The 20631-nt window shown below is 45.4% G+C and overlaps 1 protein-coding gene across 1 annotated transcript in view; it reads right to left on the reverse strand.

The window, feature by feature from the left end:
• LOC141162100 (glucose-1-phosphate thymidylyltransferase-like) overlaps positions 1-20631 on the reverse strand; it is a 203416-nt gene that overhangs the window by 56701 nt on the left and 126084 nt on the right. The window contains exons 7-8 of the mRNA XM_073647841.1: positions 19783-19851; positions 15682-15740 (exon numbers count right to left, since the gene is read on the reverse strand). Coding sequence (XP_073503942.1) covers positions 15682-15740; positions 19783-19851 — 128 coding nt within the window. The remainder of the gene's footprint in view (positions 1-15681; positions 15741-19782; positions 19852-20631) is intronic.

Genomic DNA, 20631 nt, shown 5'->3' on the forward strand with positions numbered 1-20631 from the left:
CTACCTCATCAATTTTACCACACGCGGAACAGAATAAAAAAAAAAAAAAAAACAATTCCTGAATTGTTGGTTTTTGTTTATTCTGCCTCCCAAAAATCGGAATAGAATGCGATCAAAAAATGTCACGTGCCTGAAAATGGCACCAATAACAACGTCAAGTCATCCCGCAAAAAACGAGCCGTCACATGACTGTCTGCCAAAATCTGGAAAAATTATAGCTCTCAAAATATGGCGATGCAAAAACTAGATTTTACAAAAAATGCGTCTTTTAGTGTGTGACAGCTGTCAGTCATAAAAACCCCATATGATTCTGGCATTGCTGTAATCACACCGACCCGAAGAATAAAGTCGTCTAATCACTTATACCGCACAAGGAACGGCGTCAAAAATAAACTCTTGGGTTAGGATTGGGCTAGGGTTAGGGCTGGGTTTGGGGCTAGGGTTGTGCTGGGGCTAGGGTTGTGCTGGGTCTAGGGTTGTGCTGGGGCTAGGGTTGTGCTGGGGCTAGGGTTGTGCTGGGGCTAGGGTTGTGCTGGGGCTAGGGTTGTGCTGGGGTTAGGGTTGTGCTGGGGTTAGGATTTTTTTCAAAAGTAAGAAAAAAAGATGACGATATGGCGACTAGTGTTGAGAGCAAGTGCTCGCTACTTGAGTTTGCATCGGGTGCTCTGGTATGCATTGAGTATCGTGGGTATTTGAGTGACATGCTCGAGTCTCTGCCCCATATGCTTCGCGGCCAAAAAACTTTACGGGGATTGCCTGCCATGCACGAGCGATCCCCGCATGTTTTTTTTTGGGTGTCTAATAGCCGTGAAACATGCGGAGCAGGGACTCGAGCATGTCACTCAAGCACACGCTGTACATGGTGCATACCTGAGTACCCGATGCAAACTCAAGTAGCGAGCACTTGCGCTCAAGAATAATGACAACTTATTCAATATGATGACCTAATGTAAACAAATTCTGTGCCGTACCTCGGGGTTCAAAATGTTCACTATACACCTTAATAAAATCCTTGAGGGGTATAGTTTCCAAAATGGGGACACTTGTGGGGGAGCTCCACTGTTTAGGCACATCACGGGCTCTCCAAACGCGACTTGGTGTCCGCTAACAAATTGAATGGAAAATCGGCTCAAATTGTTAGCGGACGCCATGTTGCGTTTGGAGAGCCCCTGTGTGCCCAAACATTGGAGCTCCCGCACAAGTGACCCCATTTTGGAAACTAGACCCCCCAAGGCACCTATCTAGATGCATAGTGAGCACTTGGAATCCCCAGGTGCTTCACAAATTGATTCGTAAAAATGAAAAAGTGAAAAAAAAAAACACTTTTTCATTTTTATGAATCAATTTGTGAAGCACCTGGGGTTCCAAGTGCTCACTATGAATCTAGATAGGTGCCTTGGGGGGTCTAGTTTCCAAAATGGGGTCACTTGTGGGGGAGCTCCAATGTTTGGGCACGCAGGGACTCTCTAAATGCAACATGGTATCCGCTAACAAATTGAATGGAAAATCGGCTCAAATTGTTAGCGGACACCACATTGCGTTTGGAGAGCCCCTCTGTGCCCAAACTTTGGAGCTCCCCCACAAGTGACCCCATTTTGGAAACTAGACCCCCCAAGGCACCTTTCTAGATGCATAGTGAGCACTTGGAACCCCCAGGTGCTTCACAAATTGATTCGTAATAATGAAAAAGTGAAAAAAAAAACACTTTTTCATTTTTATGAATCAATTTGTGAAGCACCTGGGGTTCCAAGTGCTCACTATGAATCTAGATAGGTGCCTTGGGGGGTCTAGTTTCCAAAATGGGGTCACTTGTGGGGGAGCTCCAATGTTTGGGCACGCAGGGACTCTCTAAATGCAACATGGTATCCGCTAACAAATTGAATGGAAAATCGGCTCAAATTGTTAGCGGACACCACATTGCGTTTGGAGAGCCCCTCTGTGCCCAAACTTTGGAGCTCCCCCACAAGTGACCCCATTTTGGAAACTAGACCCCCCAAGGCACCTTTCTAGATGCATAGTGAGCACTTGGAACCCCCAGGTGCTTCACAAATTGATTCGTAATAATGAAAAAGTGAAAAAAAAAACACTTTTTCATTTTTATGAATCAATTTGTGAAGCACCTGGGGTTCCAAGTGCTCACTATGAATCTAGATAGGTGCCTTGGGGGGTCTAGTTTCCAAAATGGGGTCACTTGTGGGGGAGCTCCAATGTTTGGGCACGCAGGGACTCTCTAAATGCAACATGGTATCCGCTAACAAATTGAATGGAAAATCGGCTCAAATTGTTAGCGGACACCACATTGCGTTTGGAGAGCCCCTCTGTGCCCAAACTTTGGAGCTCCCCCACAAGTGACCCCATTTTGGAAACTAGACCCCCCAAGGCACCTTTCTAGATGCATAGTGAGCACTTGGAACCCCCAGGTGCTTCACAAATTGATTCGTAATAATGAAAAAGTGAAAAAAAAACCACTTTTTCATTTTTATGAATAAATTTGTGAAGCACCTGGGGTTCCAAGTGCTCACTATGAATCTAGATAGGTGCCTTGGGGGGTCTAGTTTCCAAAATGGGGTCACTTGTGGGGGAGCTCCAATGTTTGGGCACACATGGACTCTCCAAATGCAACATGATATCCGCTAACAAATTGTCGGCTCAAATTGTTAGCGGATATCATGTTGCATTTGGAGAGTCCCTGTGTGCCCAAACATTGGAGCTCCCCCACAAGTGACCCCATTTTGGAAACTAGACCCCCCAAGGCACCTATCTAGATGCATAGTGAGCACTTGGAACCCCTAGGTGCTTCACAAATTGATTCGTAAAAATGAAAAAGTGGTTTTTTTTTTCACTTTTTCATTTTTACGAATCAATTTGTGAAGCACCTGGGGGTTGCAACTGCTCACTATGCATCTAGATAGGTGCCTTGGGGGGTCTAGTTTCCAAAATGGGGTCACTTGTGGGGGAGCTCCAATGTTTGGGCACACAGGGGCTCTCTAAACGCAACATGGTGTCCGCTAATTATTCAAGCAAATTTTACAATCAAAAAGTCAAATGGCGCTCCTTCCCTTCCGAGCCCTACAGTGCGCCCAAACAGTGTTTTTTCCCCAAATATTGGGTATCTGCGTGCCCAGGGGAAATTGCACAACAAATTTTGCGGTCCATTTTTTTCTTGTTACCCCTGTGAAAATAAAAAAAATTGGGTCTAAAGTAACATTTTTGTGAAAAAAGTTAAATGTTCATTTTTTTCTTCCACATTCAAAAAATTCCTATGAAGCACCTGAAGGGTTAATAAAGTTCTTGAATGTGGTTTTGAGCACCTTGAGGGGTGCAGTTTTTAGAGTGGTGTCACTTTTGAGTATTTTCTGTCATAAAGACCTCTCAAAGTGACTTCAAATATGATGTGGTCCCTAAAAAAATGGTTTTGTAAATTTTGTTGGAAAAATGAGAAATCGCTGGTCAAATTTTAACCCTTATAGCTCCCTAACAAAAAAAAATTTTGGTTCCAAAATTGTGCTGATGTAAAGTAGACATGTGGGAAATGTTATTTATTAACTCTTTTGTGTGACATATCGCTCTGATTTCAGGGCTTAAAAATTCAAATTTTGAAAATTGCAAAATTGTCAAAATTTTCGCCAAATTTCCGTTTTTTTCACAAATAAACGCAAGTGATATCGAAGAAATTTTTACACAATCATGAAGTACAATATGTAACGAAAAAACAATCTCAGAATCAGGGGGATCCGTTGAAGCGTTCCAGAGTAATTACCTCATAAAGTGACAGTGGTCAGAATTGTAAAAATTGGCCCGGTCATTAACGTGCAAACCACCCGCGGGGCTTAAGGGGTTAAAGGGGTTGTCTGAGACTTTAATATTGATGACCTATCCTTACGATAGGTCACCAATGTCTGATCAGAGGGGGCACAACACCCAGCACCACACTAATCAGCTGTTCTCGATGCTGACGGAGTCTGGAATTGCTCAGTGTGGAGCTGCAAAGCACAGCTCCAACGAAATAGTTGCTGCGGCCAGGTAATGCATACCTAGTGATTTCAAATGGGGGGCAGATACACGGTACTCAGCTGTGTACACATTAAAGTCAGCCAAACCAGTCGATATCGGCAGGATTATCTATCAGTCTAATGGGAATGAGGCCGCAGCCATAGAAGTCTAGAAGAGATACTTTCACCGAGAACATGGGAGCCCTCCTCTGTATGGTGGACCCAGGAAAGATATGTCAGGCAAATGACCATTTGGCTGTCAGCTATCTAATGTGGGGCCTTTAGTCAATTCATTCTCAAGAGGATGCAACTCTTGGAAAGAAAAAACTCATATGCAAACTTGTTAAATCTCGGATGGGTTTGATCCCAAGGTATTAGAGTTCTATACCATATGACATGTTCCTAAACAGTCTTACCTCAACCTTTTAAAAAAAGTATTAATCTTAACCATGGATAACCTTCACTAAAGTTGCTTGACTGAAAAGATGATATTTAACCACTTCGCGCCAGAGCCTGTTTTTGCCTTCGTGACCGGGCCAATTTTTCAATTCTGACCACTGTCACTTTATGAAGTAATTACCCTGGAACGCTTCAATGTATTCCCCTGATTCTGAGAATGTTTTTTCGTGACATATTGTACTTCATGATAGTGGTAAAATTTCTTCGATATCACTTGCGTTTATTTGTGAAAAAATCGGAAATTTGGCGAAAATATATATAAGGCACCTCCTCCAAAATGGAGGTGCCCGAGAAATGTTGTTGCAAAGCCTTTCAACTCTGCTTCAGCCCTCAGGTCCCGTTACCAGTTACCTGCCAGTCACCTGCCTGATACCTGCCTGCCTGTCCAGAGACTCTTACTCGCTCACCTGGGAGCGCTCACCTGCTACCTGCCTGCTAGCCTACCTGGAGGCTTAGCCGTCACTTGCTGTGACCACCTGCCTGTCCAGAGACTCTTGCCCGCTCACCTGGGAGCGCTCACCTGCTACCTGCCTGCTAGCCTACCTGGAGGCTTAGCCGTCACTTGCTGTGTCCACCTGCCTGTCCAGAGACTCTTGCCAGCTCACCTGGGAGCGCTCACCTGCTACCTGCCTGCTAGCCTACCTGGAGGCTTAGCCTTCACTTGCTGTGACCACCTGCCTGTCCAGAGTCACTTGCCCGCTCACCTGGGAGCGCTCACCTGCTACCTGCCTGCTAGCCTACCTGGAGGCTCTGCCGTCACTTGCCGTGACCACCTGCCTGTCCAGAGACTCTTGTCCGCTCACCTGGGAGAGCTCACCTGCTACCTGCCTGCTAGCCTATCTAGAGACTCTTTCCCTGCTGTCACTTGCCATGACCACCTGCCCGTCTAGAGACTCTTACCCTGCTGTCACTTGCCGTGACCATCCGCCTGTCAAGAGACTGTCCCCGTCACTTGGCGTGACCTCCTGCCCTTCTACCCAGAGACTGTCCCTGTCACTTGCCGTGACTACTTGCCTGCCTTCCCTGGGAGCCACCCGCTTCCTTACAAGGACTGCCCCTTTGTATAGTTGCTCAGAGGTTCCACCTCCCAGACCCGTTACAGTTTGGTCGGGCCATGGAACCCGATGGCACCCAAGCTCCCTCACTCTCGGACCTATGCCATGAACTGTCCCGTCAGAGGTCCCAACAGGAGTCCATCCTGAGCCACCTGCGTAGTGTTAACTCCCGCCTGGACACACTGACTACATCTTCGGGACCGGCTTCCAGTCGCACGACTCCTACCCCGGCAGTGCCGCTGCCCATCAATTCCATGGCATCTCTTCCCAGTCCCCACCTCACCGCCCCGCCTCATTTTGGCGGAGATCCTGGTCAGGCACGGGGTTTCATTAACCTGTGCACTCTGCACTTCGAACTGTTGGCACACCAGTTTTCCACCGACCGAGCCAAAGTAGCCTTCATCATGTCCCATCTCACGGGGGAGGTGCTGGCCTGGCTAAATCCTCTATGGGAGAGAGGAGACCCCCTGGTGTCCAATCTGCCAGCCTTTCTCTCGGCTTTCCGGAAGGTCTTCGACGAACCAGGACGGAGGACCTCATCCGCCTCATCTCTGCTACGCCTCCGCCAAGGAAGTCTCACCGTGGGCCAATATGCCATACGGTTCCGTACCCTTGCTTCGGAGCTTGCCTGGGATAACGACGCCCTGGTGTCAGTCTTCTGGGAGGGTCTGTACGGCCGTATTAAAGATGAACTCGCCGGTCGGGACATTCCTACCACTCTCGACGACTTAATTACACTTGCCACCCGGATTGACATCCGGTTCCTGGAGCGCACTAAAGAGGTCACCCGTGAGAGGAGGTTTCCACGCCTTGCCCCTACCTTCCAGAGATCCGTCACTTCCTCCGTTACTCCTCCGGCGCACTCACCCGAGCCTATGCAGGTCGACCAGACCAAGATGGTCAAGACCCGTCAAGAATTACGCCGTGCCGAGGGGAGCTGCTTCTACTGTGGCAGTAAGGAGCACCGGATCCGTTCCTGCCCGGAGAGGTCGGGAAACGCCTGTGTCTAGGATCGCTCAGAGAGGTCACCCTAGACAGAAATAAACCCTCTCAATCTCTAATGCTGTCGGTCTCTATCATCTGCGGGGAGAACCGTTATTTTGAACTGGCTCAACTTGACTCTGGAGCTGCCGGAAATCTCATTTCTCAGTCCCTGGTAGAGAAATACCGCATTCCCACCAAACCTCTGGCTGTACCCTTATCTGTCGCCGCCGTGGTTGGGGACCTCTTACCACATCCCATCCAACTCATCACCGAATCCATAACTCTGCAGGTGGGAATGCTGCACTCTGAGAGCATCTGCTTCCATGTTCTGCCTGGACTCTCTCACGCCCTCTTGCTAGGCCTACCTTGGCTCCAGAGACACGCACCCGTGCTTGATTGGCAGACCGAAGAAGTTCTTCGCTGGGGATAGGACTGCCATAAGACTTGTTTAGTTCCCATTCATCCTGCTCGTCCTTCTCCTACCCCAGCCAATCGGCTCCCTATTGGTCTTTTGCGGAAGTCTTTAATAAAAGAGAAGCAGAGACATTACCCCCTCATAGACCATACGACTGCCCAATTGACATGATGCCCGGCGCTACTCCTCCCCGTGGGCGTATTTACCCTTTGTCCGCTGCTGAGACCCGGTCCATGTCTGAATACATTGAGGAGAATCTGGCCCGGGGATTTATCCGGAAATCTACCTCCCCGGCGGGAGCAGGCTTCTTCTTCGTCAAAAAGAAGGACGGCTCACTCCGTCCCTGTATAGACTATAGAGGCCTTAATCAGATCACAGTGAAGAATAAATACCCCCTTCCACTCATTCCTGAATTATTTGACCATCTGAGGGGGGCTAGAATCTTCACCAAGCTGGACCTCCGTGGGGCGTATAATCTGGTCCGTATCCGTCAGGGGGATGAATGGAAGACGGCATTCAACACCCGTGATGGCCACTATGAATATCTTGTAATGCCCTTCGGTCTCTGTAACGCTCCCGCCGTCTTTCAAGAGTTGGTCAATGACATCTTCTGTGACCTTCTATACTCCTGCGTGATGGTGTACCTGGACGACATCTTGGTCTTCTCTCCGGATCTTCTCACTCACCGGAGGGACGTTCGTCAGGTCCTGCTCAGGCTCAGGCAGAACCACCTCTACGCTAAATATGAGAAGTGCCTCTTTGAGCAGACCTTGCTTCCGTTTCTGGGCTACATAATCTCTCAGACCGGCCTACGAATGGACCCTGAGAAACTGTCTGCCATCGAGAAGTGGCCCCGACCAGAGGGGTTGAAGGCTATTCAGCGGTTCCTGGGCTTCGCCAACTACTACCGCCTCTTCATTCCGCACTTCTCTTCCCGGACTGCCCCTATCTCGGCGCTCACCCGTAAGGGCGCTAATCCCAGAGAATGGCCGCCCGAAGCAGAGGAGGCCTTCCTTTCCTTAAAACGAGCTTTTTCCTCCGCCCCTGTGCTGCATCGTCCGGACGGCAACAAACAATTCTTTCTAGAAGTCGACGCTTCCTCCTCCGGAGCCGGAGCAGTACTTACCCAAAAGTCGTCTTCCGGAAGAATGGTAACTTGCGGCTTCTTCTCCAAACTCTTCTCCTCTTCGGAGCGCAATTATTCTATAGGAGACCGAGAATTGTTGGCCATTAAGCTGGCACTGGAGGAGTGTCGTTACCTGCTCGAGGGGGCTCTTTACCCGGTAATAATTTACACGGACCACAAGAACTTGGCTTACCTCCAGAGTGCCCAGAGACTTAACCCGCGCCAAGTCCGGTGGTCCTTGTTCTTCGCCCGCTTTAATTTCATTCTTCATTTTCGCCCGGCTGACAAAAACATCAAAGCAGATGCCTTATCCGGATCCTTTTTGGTCTCTGATCTTGAGGAGGAGCCTAAACACATCATCGACCCCGCCAAAGTAATGCAGGTGGCCCACGTGAATCTAAGTCGTCTTCCACCCGGTAAGACGTTCGTAACTGTTCCTGATCGTTAGAAGGTTCTACACTGGGGACACTCGTCCAAGCTAGCTGGCCACGCTGGTCAGAAAAAGACCCTCCAGCTTATTACCCGGCATTACTGGTGGCCTACCCTGCACAAGGACGTAATAGACTTTGTTTCAGCCTGTGTGTTCTGCGCCCGCAACAAGGTTCCGAGACATCTGCCAGCCGGCCGTCTCCTTCCTCTTCCTGTACCTGCTGCCCCGTGGCAGCATATAGCTATGGACTTTATTACGGACCTCCCTGTCTCTGCCGGTTGTACGGTCATATGGGTGGTCGCTGACCGCTTCTCCAAAATGGCTCACTTTATTCCCCTGCCGGGTCTCCCGTCTGCATCAGAGTTAGCTAAAGACTTTGTCCATCATGTCTTCCGTCTTCATGGTCTTCCTCTCCACATCGTATCCGACCGAGGGGTTCAGTTCACCTCTCGTTTTTGGCGAGCCATGTGTAAACTGCTGGGGGTCACCTTAGACTTTTCTTCTGCTTATCACCCACAGTCCAATGGCCAAGTAGAACGGATCAACCAAATTTTAACCAGTTACCTCCGGCACTTTGTTAATGCTCACCATTCCGACTGGGTGGATCTTTTACCGTGGGCCGAATTTTCTTACAATAATCACGAGAGCGAATCTTCCTCCAAATCCCCGTTTTTTGTAGTCTTCGGTCAGCATCCTCGGATCCCGTTTCCCGTCTCCGCCTCGGTGGACAATCCGGCTGCGGAATCTCTCGTTAACGAATTTTCCTCCATTTGGGAAAGTACCAGATCCGCACTTCTTCAGTCATCCGAGCGGATGAAAAAACAGGCTGACAAGAGACGTCTGGATCCACCACAATTCCGTCCTGGAGATAAGGTCTGGCTCTCGTCCAAATATGTCCGACTCAAGATTCCTTCCTACAAGTTAGGGCCTCGGTTCATCGGCCCACTGGAAGTTATCAAACAAATCAACCCGGTGGCCTATAAATGGAAACTCCCGGCCAATTTGCGGATTCCTAACTCCTTCCATGTATCTCTACTCAAACCCGTGATACTTAACTCTTTTTCCAAGTCTACAGGTATGCCTCCTGCTAAGGTTTCTGCTGAAAACGAGTTTGAGGTAGAGAACATTCTGGCCACCAAAAGGGTAAGAGGAAGGACCTTTTTTCTAGTGGATTGGAAGGGGTTTTGTCCTGAGGAGAGAACATGGGAGCCCCGGGAGAACATCCATGCCCCGCTCATCCTTGATAAATTTCTGTGTGGCCTAAAAAAGGGGGGGCCTAAAGGGGGGGGTACTGTAGCGTCGGCATCCCTGCCTCCTGCTAGGCAGGGACGCCGTTCCCCTCACCTCTCCGCTCCGTGCCCGGCGTCTTCCTCCCGCTCTGCTGGCAGCGCGCGCTGCTTCCCGGCCTCTGTGCTTAGGGCGCGCGCGCTCCCCCTCTCTTAAAGGGGCCGCGCGCGCCGTCCTAAAGAGTCCCCGGCCAATGGCCGGAGGACCTCACCATATATAAGGCACCTCCTCCAAAATGGAGGTGCCCGAGCAATGTTGTTGCAAAGCCTTTCAACTCTGCTTCAGCCCTCAGGTCCCGTTACCAGTTACCTGCCAGTCACCTGCCAGATTCCTGCTTGATACCTGCCTGATATCTGCTTACCTGCTTGCTATCCTGTGGTCCGACAGTCTGCCTACCTGCACCCGCCAGTCTGTCTATGGATCAGTCCGCCTGCGGACCAGGAAGTACCTGCCAGATACCTGCCTGCTACCTGCCTGCCTGTCCAGAGACTCTTACTCGCTCACCTGGGAGCGCTCACCTGCTACCTGCCTGCTAGCCTACCTGGAGGCTTAGCTGTCACTTGCTGTGACCACCTGCCTGTCCAGAGACTCTTGCCCGCTCACCTGGGAGCGCTCACCTGCTACCTGCCTGCTAGCCTACCTGGAGGCTTAGCCGTCACTTGCTGTGACCACCAGCCTGTCCAGAGACTCTTGCCCGCTCACCTGGGAGCGCTCACCTGCTACCTGCCTGCTAGCCTACCTGGAGGCTTAGCCGTCACTTGCTGTGACCACCTGCCTGTCCAGAGACTCTTGCCTGCTCACCTGGGAGAGCTCACCGGCTACCTGCCTGCTAGCCTACCTGGAGGCTCTGCCGTCACTTGCCGTGACCACCTGCCTGTCCAGAGACTCTTGTCCGCTCACCTGGGAGCGCTCACTTGCTACCTGCCTGCTAGCCTATCTAGAGACTCTTTCCCTGCTGTCACTTGCCGTGACCACCTACCCATCTAGAGACTCTTTCCCTGCTGTCACTTGCCGTGACCACCTGCCCGTCTAGAGACTCTTTCCCTGCTGTCACTTGCCGTGACCACCTGCCCGTCTAGAGACTCTTACCCTGCTGTCACTTGCCGTGACCATCCGCCTGTCAAGAGACTGTCCCCGTCACTTGGCGTGACCTCCTGCCCTTCTACCCAGAGACTGTCCCTGTCACTTGCCGTGACTACTTGCCTGCCTTCCCTGGGAGCCACCCGCTTCCTTACAAGGACTGCCCCTTTGTATAGTTGCTCAGAGGTTCCACCTCCCAGACCCGTTACACCTAAACAGTGGAAACCCCCCACAAGTGACACCATTTTGGAAACTAGACCCCTTAGGGAACTTATCTAGATGTGTGGTGAGCACCTTGAACCCCAAGGTGCTTCACAGAAGTTTATAATATTGAGCTGTAAAAATAAAATTTTCACATTTTTCCCACAAAAACTTTTTTCATCCCATAATTTTGCATTATCATAAGGGTAACAGGAGAAATTGCACCATGAAATTTGCTGTGCAATTTCTCCTGAACACGCCAATACCCCATATGTGGAGGCAAACCACTGTTTGGGCGCACGGCAGGGTTTGAAAGGGAAGGAGCGCCATTTGACTTTTTGAATGTAAAATTTGTTTGAATAATTTGCGGACGCCATGTCGCATTTGGGGAGCCCCTAATGTGCCTAAACAGTGGAAACCCCCCACAAGTGCCACCATTTTAGAAACTAGACCCCTTAGGGAACTTATCTAGATGTGTGGTGAGCACCTTGCACCCCCAGGTGCTTCACAGAAGTTTATAATATTGAGCCGTAAAAATAAAATTTTCACATTTTTCCCACAAAAAATGTTTTTCATTCCCTAATTTTGCATTATCATAAGGATAACAGGAGAAATTGCACCATGAAATTTGTTGTGCAATTTCTCCTGAGTACGCCGATACCCCGTATGTGGGGGAAAACCACTGCTTTGGTGTATGGCAGGGCTCGGAAGAGAAAGGAGCGCTATGTTGGCTGGGATAGGTTGCAGACACCATGTCACATTTGAAGAGTCGCTGACATGCCGAAACAGCAGAATCCCCCACAAGTGACCCCATTTTGTAAACTACACCTCTCAAGGAATTCATCTAGGTAAGTAGTGAGTATTTTTTAATTTTTAAATTTGTACCATTGGGCAGTGAAGAAAACATAATTATATTTTTCCACAAAAAAATGTTTTACCCTCAGATTTTACATTTTCACATAGGGCAATGGGTAAAAATGGTGCCGAAATGTGTCACACAATTTCTTCTAAAAGTGGCAATACCCCATATGTGGCTGTATCGTACCGCTTAGCCATACGGTGAGATCTGGGAGGGACGGAGCGCTATTTGATAATTGGAGAACAAATTATTGTAGAATAGGCATTTGGATTTGGGAGCACCAAATTTTCTGAATTTCTTTTGGGGGTCAAGGGCCATTTCGCTTTTCCAGAGCCTTTCGGCTACCAGTAACTTGGAATATTTTTAACAGATGACGGACCTGAGTGGGGACTAGCTTTTTTTGAGGACTGAGTTGAAGCTTTTATTGGGAACATTTTACGTAACATTTATCCGGCGCTCGAGGCTGAGCACTTACATCGGGGTTTCCATCTAAATTTCCAAGTGATGGAATTCAGATGAAACCCCTGCGGGATCTATTCACTGTAATGAGGCAGCAGAGTTACTCTGGACTCCGTCTGGCCTCTGTTTAGCGGTGTCCTTTTTTTCAGAAGTGCACAAAACTGTGGCCAACCGCACTTTTATGCACGCCTAAAAAAACTGACACTGTGGGACCACAGGCCAGAAGGCATCCACAGTGCCTATATCTGCCTCATTACAGGGAATCTTCCGTCATGGGTTCCGTCTGAATCAAGTATTTCAGAGATTTACACGGAAACTCTGGTGTAAGTGCTCAGCGCAGAGCGCAGGATAAATGTGAGCAGAGCCTTACTGCGATCTTTGGGAGACAATCAACAAATCAGTAGCAGGTGAAGAATTGGTTTTATTTATTTTTTACGCTGTTCCTCGTGCGGTATAAGTGATGAGATTACTTTATTCTTCGGGTCGGTGCGATTACAGAGATACCAGATTTATATCGGGTTTTTATGATTGACAGCTGTCACACACTAAGAGACGCTTTTTTTTTGCAAAATCTAGTTTTTGCATCGCCATATTTTAAGAGCTATAATTTTTCCATATTTCAGCCGAAAGAGTCATGTGATGGCTTTTTTTTTGCGGGACGAGTTGACATTTTTATTGGTACCATTTTAGGGTACGTGACATTTTTTGATCGCTTTCTATTCCGTTTTTTGGAAGGTAAAATTAACAAAAACCAACAATTCAGGAATTGTTTTTTGAGGTTTTTTTTTATGCCGTTCTGCATGTGGTAAAAGTGATTAGGCAGCGTTATTCTTCGGGTCAGTACGTTTACAGCGATACTACACGTACTGTATATTTTTTTAATGTTTTGGCGCTTTTACACAATAAAACAATTTTATAGAAAAATTATTTTTTTTGCATCGCTTTATTCTGAGCGCTATAACTTTTTTATTTTTCGGCTGATGGAGCTGTATGGCGGCTTTTTTTTGGCGGAGCAAGATGACGTTTTCAGCGGTACCATTTTTATTTCCATTTTGATCGCATTTTTTTTCACTTTTTGTTTGGCGACGTGATGAAAAAGCATAGTTTTTCGCTCCGTTTTTTATTTATTTTTATTACGGTGTGCACAGAAGGAGTTAATTAGTGTGACAGTTTTATAGATCGGGTTGTTTCGGACGCGGCGATACCAAATATGTGTACTTTTTTTGTTTTTGCATAAATATACGGATTTATTGGTTTAATATTTTATTTATTTATTTTGTGATTTTTTTTTAACAGTTTGAAAACATTTTTTTGACTTTTTTTTTACATTTTTACTTAGTCCCTGTATGGGACATTAATTTTTATTTTTCTAATCACTGATGTCATGCAATATAATAGACATGTATTACATTGCATGACATCTTTGCTGACTGTTTCATACTGTGTCTCCTGCCAGGCTTTAGCTGCAGGCTGAGCCTAGCAGGACACCATATATGGCAGATCTGGAGGCGGTCATGTGACCTCCAGCTGCCATAACAACGGCAGGTCCTGGAAGATATCAGGGGGCCGTCGGAGAGGTAAGTTGACGACCCCCTCTCCTCTCTATCTTCTATATGCCGCGATCACTATAGATCGCGGCATATAGAAGATAGCAAAGGGTTAACATCATTGGGACCCGATCCAAGCAGGTCCCGATGATGTCCCCTGTCAGAGCTATCGCTCTGCACCGGAAAAGCAGCACTTGCAGGACCCTGGGGGTCCTGAGCGCTGCGGGACCACCCACCGTTTTTAAACGTCGGCACTGCACAGAGCCCAGGCAGCGCTGACGTTTATGTACAGTGGGCGGTCCTGAACCGGTTAAATGTATCCATAAATTCTGCCACTCTTCAGGCACAGTGCAGACAATTTGTCCTAGGATTACAATCAGTTGTATCTAGGTCTTCTAGCACCCGGGGCAAGAATTCAGTTTGGCATCCTCACCCCACCCCCCGCCCCCTCAGCACATATGCGATTTGCACACTTAGGCCACGGCCTCACTATCAGTATTTGGTCAGTATTCGGTCAGTATTTTTTCTGAGGAGTGGGAGCCAAAACCAGGTGAGGAACAATCAGAGAAAAGGTATAATAGAAACAAGTCACCAATTCTGCATTTATCACCCACTCCTGGTTGTGGCTCCCACTCCTGAGAAAAAATACTGACCGAACACTGATAGTGGGGCCGTGGCCTTAGTCACATGCTGACGAGCTGCTCTCCTTAATTCTCTCTGAGAGAAGCAGTAAGAGAATCTCGTTGTCACGTGACCGTCAGTATGAAAATCACATTTAAGTGAAGTGGCCATGTGATGACTGCTGGAACCTACAACCTAGAACAAGTAAATTTTCCACCCAGAGGTGGTAATTATAATAAGATTTTGCTACAAAGAGAAGCTAGATGGATTTCTCGTGTAAATGCCACTGGTCCGTTGGGACTTAATAATCAATCCGATTTCTCAATGTTTTTATAGTTTTTATTATAATTTTCTGACGTGAACCTAATTAACACCTGTTAAAGGAAGTGAGGTTTCCGCTCTGTATGACATGGACCCGCAGAAGCGCTAACTGAAGCGTTAAACAGCATATCTATATGATGAAATAAAGGACATTTTATTCAATGAAAAACGGTGAGTGCAGCTTTCACCATTTGTTGCCTAGTGCGAGAGTAGACCATGGGTGGTACTATCTTTCGCATATTCATTAGTGTTTAAAGGGGGTGTCCCAACTAAACAAGTTATTGCCTAGCCACAGGATAGTGAAAAACTGTTTAATAGAAAAATAGAAAAACCTCCATGAATGTAAACATACCATATGCACAGAACCGCTTACAAGTTTGAACACCTGTTCATGCAATGGTTTTCCTTGTTCTTATTGTTTAAGGCTATCATTATGGTAATAGCGGGTTCAGTTTAAGGCCATGTTCACACGTTCAGTATTTGGTTAGTATTCTACATCAGTATTTCTAAGCCAAAACCAGCAGTGGAAAAATCAGAGGAAAAGTATAATAGAAACACGTCACCACTTCTGCATTTATCACCCACTCCTGGTTTTGACTTACAAATACTGATGTAAAATGCTGACCAAAAACTGAATGTGTGAACGTAGCCTAATACATATTCTGGTTTGTTTCACACAATTGTTTACTCCTGGTTTCCAAATGTGTCCCTTCATGGTGTTGCTGCCTTCAGTCTGAATCTACAATGTGCACATTCCAATAAAAGCAAGGAAAAACCATTGCATGAACAGATTTATCCAGACTTTTGACCAGTACTTTATTCAGTAATGTATGCAGGCTTTTTACCTCGTCACAAGCCAAGATAAGAAGTGACCTGGAGCATCTTTTTCATCAATCGGTGCGTTCTGAAAGAAGTGTACATATTTTGTAAAATTTCAGCACACTTATGTAAGCTAAAAAAAGATAATATAAACTACAAAAGATATTCTATTTAAAAAAAATGCTTTACGCCAACAGTTGTAGATCAGCAGGAAAATGTCCCTTTTAAAACACCTGTTCATGAATCCATACAAGAGCATGTGACAGAAAATACACAAAAACATAGGAACTGGGGTGCAGAAAATGGCAGCAGGTGCTCTGGACGGATGAGTCAAAATGTGAAATATTTGATATACAAGTGGCATGTAAAAGTTTGGGCACCCCTGGTCAGAATTACTGTTAGTATGTTCTGGAATGCGCTTCCGTTTCAGAGGGAATCTCCAAGGTGAATCGTGGTAAATCAACAAAGTGTCCTTATAAGTATTAATAATTATTTTATTTTCTTTTATAAAAAATAAAATGGTCTTAAAAATAATTTTAAAAAGAATTAACACAAAGCGTTTCGGCTTAGCAAAGCCTTCATCAGATGTCTGGAGGTGAATTCCTCCTTGAGAAATGTATATCTTTCCCTGTATTCGTCGACGGAGTTCCCCAAAGTGGAAAACCTATCATAAAAAAGGGAAACTCCCATACATATCTCTTTCTTAGATTCCTTTATAAATAAGTACAGTAGTGTTCAAAATAATAGCAGTGTGTTCAAAAACATGAGTTAAGCACAACATTTTTTATACTGGTTTTTATTTCCATGCATTGGGAACATTACACACTGTTTTCTAATTCAAAACATGAAGAGAAATGTATTTAATGTTTAACTACTTTACAGAAAATAACAAAAAAATAACATTGGGCTGTTCTAAAAAATAGCAGTGTCTGCATTTGTCTTTACAAACTCACAATATGTATTCTTATTTTTGAGGATTTAGCATTCCTGTGAATCACTAACCTAATATTTAGTTGTATACCCACAGTTTTTAGAACTGCTTCACATCTATGTTGCATAGCGTCAACCAACTTCTGACACCTGTCAACTCTTATTCCAGCCCAGGATGCTTTGACTACATCCCCCAATTTTTTGGCTTTTCCTCAGAAACTGCATTTTTGATGTCATCCACAAGTGTTTTACCGGATAAAGGTCTGGGTATTGGGCTGGCCACTCCATAACCTCAATTTTGTTGGACTGGAACCAAGATTTTGCTTGTTTACTGGTGTGTTTAGAAACACCCATTTCAAGGGCATATCCTCTTCAGCGTAAGGCAACATGACCTCTTTAAGTATTTTAATATATGCAAACTGGTCCATGATCCCTGGTATGCGGTAAATAGACCCGGCACCATATTAAGAGAAACATGCCTATATCATGATGCTTGCACAACCATGCTTCACTGTCTTCAGAGTGTACGGTGGCTTGAATACAGAGTTTGGGGGTCTCCTGACGAACTGTCTGCGGCCCTTGGACCCAAAAAGAACAATTTTACTTTCATTAGTCCACAAAATGTTTCTCCATTTCTCTTTAAGCCATTTGATGTGTTCTTTGGAAAATTATATCCGCTTCAGTACATGTCTGTTTTTTGTTTGTTTTTTTAACATTGGAACTTTGCAGGGACTTCTTGCTAAGAGATTAGCTTCACACAGGCGTCTTCTAACTGTCACAGTACACACAGGCGTCTTCTAACTGTCACAGTACTCACAGGTAATTTGAGACTGTCTGTGATCATCCTGGAGCTGATCATTGGCTGAGCCATTCTGGCTATTCTTCGATCCATTCGAATGGTAGTCTTTAGTGATGAGCGAGTATGTTCTGTTAACCCTTTCGCCGAGTATACTCGGGCCGAGCTCCGAGTATTTATAGCTGCTCGGTGATATGTTTGAAACGCTCCCATGTGCATGATTTGCGACTGTTTGACAGGTTTAATACATGTGAGGAATGTGTGAGAAATAGACATTCCTCACATTCCCACGTCTCTCTGGTTTTGCTTTCCATTTTAAAGCATTGGAGATCATTTTACCTGAACAGCCTATCATTGTCTTTACTTCTTTATAAGTTTTACCCTCTCCAATCAACTTTTTAATCAAAGTATGCTGTTCTTCTGAACAATGTCTCAATAGGCTGATATTTCTCAGGCTTTCAAGTAGAAATGCATGCACAACATGTGCTGGCTTCACCCTTAAATAAGGGCCACCTGATTCACACCTGTTTCTCCACAGAATAATTGACCGCACTAATTGAACTCCACACTGCTATTATTTTGAACTCACCTCTTTACAATTAATTATTCAAATACACAGACTCAAAAACCTGCAGATCATGAATGCAGAGTCTGTTGGTTTTCTTAGAATCTACTGCACCAACTAGTACATTGATTGACGTGTGGTAATATAATTTATACCAAAAACAGTGATTAATTTGGTTAGTCATATTGGACTGCTATTATTTTGAACACTACTGTATATACTCGTATACTGACCCTATGTTTAGTTTAACATTTAACTTTTTTTTTTTTACAAAAATGTTCTTTTAGCCCCCAATTTTTTTATTTTCACAAAAATAGCAGGAGGAAAGGGACCAAAAAATGTGTTGTACAATTTCTCCTGAGTACTCCGATACCCCATATGTGGGGGAAAACTACTGTTTGGGCCCTTGGCAGGACTCGGAATGAAAGGGGCAGCGTCTGACTTTTTGAATGCAAAAATGTCTGGAATCAAGAGCGGACGCTATGTCACATTTGGAGAGCCCCTGATCTGCCTTAACAGTGGAAACCCACCACAAGTACCCCATTTTGGAAACCAGACCCCCAGTTGCTTCACAGAAGTTCATAACGTAGAGCTGTGAAAAAAAAAATCACATTTTGCCCACAAAAATGTTCTTTTAGCCCCAAATTTTTTATTTTCACAAGGGTAACAGACGAAAAACGCACCGTACAATTTGTTGTGCAATTTATCCAAGGCAATAGGAAGAGCCCTAGGCAAGTGTCTACCCTGCCTACTCTTTGTCTCGGCTCTGTGTACAAGCATTCCAGAGTTATTACCACATAAAATGACACTGGTCAGAAGTGAAAAATGGTGCATGATCATTAAAGAGGTTGTCCACTAGTTGGACAATCCCTTCTCAATCACTTTCTTTCCCCCACAGTATAATAATCCTGCAATGAGCAGGAGGTTAGACAAGACCCTGGAGGTCCCTTCCAACTTTAACATTCTATGAATAACACTTATACTCACCTCCAGTGCTGGTGTCGACACTGGTTCTCCTGGGGCTTGCGTAACGTTATGTCACAGGATCCCAGCAGCCAATCAGCGGCTGACCCCTCCTTTGGACATAATTGACATACGGAGGAGGTGAGAGAGCAGCCTCAGGTCTGACTTACTACAGATGTCATTTATGTCCAAATGAAGGGTCAGTGAAGGCAACTCTGACTGGCTGCAGGGATCAAGTAACACATATTAATGTCACGTGAGTCCTAGGACAGTCAGTGCTGACAGCGCTGGAACAGCGCCTGCACCAAAGGTGAGTATAGATATTATTTTACTGTGGAGAAACATAGTGATTGAGAAGGGGTTGTCATAGTAGTGGATAACCCTTTAAGATCAGAATTGGGTCTGTCACTCAGGGGTTAAGAAGCAGTTCTGAAGCAGGTAAAGTTGCTTCTAGTTGATTCTACACCATGTAGGAGTGTGTTTGTTTTGGGGGGGTGGGAACAATTTGCCTAATTCCGGTCCTACAAAGTGGGTTGCCATTGAGAAGCAACATATACAGAATACTTGTGGCTACTGGCAGTGGCAAAGCTCTGGAGCAGGGTGTGTTAACAATCTTGAAATTTTGTTTAGTTCATGTATGTATATATTTACAAATCATATAAAATATGTTTTAAACGCAAATCCAATTTAAATACAATGCCATTTTCTGATGATACTTTCCCCTTAAATCTGAGCATAGGTTATCTCTGCCTAGTTTCCTGCTTGCCATTCTGTGTGGACAATAGTTGCCAGATTATGAACATTCTAGAGTATTTATTACTTACAGAGCATTTTTCCTTTAACAAACTTTGTCAATTATAACATTTTCCTCACCTTTTTCTCTTCCAGAAACTCTTTTACACATGGCAGTGTGTGTTTGGAAAACATATAGAAGCATGGACACTGAAAAAAAAAGTGTATCAATATTATTAAAATGGTTAAAAGAAAGTTTGGGAGAGTAGAGCAACCAATAGAAATAGCTTTCTGGACAGAAAGGTTCTTCTACTGGCCGCTCTTTACAGAACTGGGAATCAGTATGCAGAGAGCTGGCAGTGAGGAGACAGAACACGTGGACATGTAATGCATGTGCAGCATGGAATATGCAAGTATTATTTCTTTTTTATATTCAATCTGTTTTATTAAACATCAATTAAGCATTATTAATCATTTTGCAAATCAAGAAAAATATATTGTATTCAATTTTGAAGAAAATATTTCAAAATAGAATTACAGAAAATGTCCAAAGTTCAAATGGGGTCACGTTTTTCAAATGTACAGTACAGACCAAAAGTTTGGACACACCTTCTCATTTAAAGATTTTTCTCTATTTTCATGACTATGAAAATTGTACATTCACACTGAAGGCATCAAAACTATGAATTAACACATGTGGAATTATATACTTAACAAAAAAGTGTGAAACAACTGAAAATATGTCTTATATTCTAGGTTCTTCAAAGTAGCCACCTTTTGCTTTGATGACTGCTTTGCACACTCTTGGCATTCTCTTGATGAGCTTCAAGAGGTAGTCACCGGAAATGGTCTTCCAACAATCTTGAAGGAGTTCCCAGAGATGCTTAGCACTTGTTGGCCCTTTTGCCTTCACTCTGCGGTCCAGCTCACCCCAAACCATCTCGATTGGGTTCAGGTCTGGTGACGGTGTAGGCCAGGTCATCTGGCGTA

The sequence above is a fragment of the Phyllobates terribilis genome, unplaced genomic scaffold (assembly GCF_046119375.1).
Source record: "Phyllobates terribilis strain yellow unplaced genomic scaffold, ASM4611937v1 Scaffold_9__5_contigs__length_417890890, whole genome shotgun sequence".
In the NCBI taxonomy this organism is placed as follows: Eukaryota; Metazoa; Chordata; class Amphibia; order Anura; family Dendrobatidae; genus Phyllobates; species Phyllobates terribilis.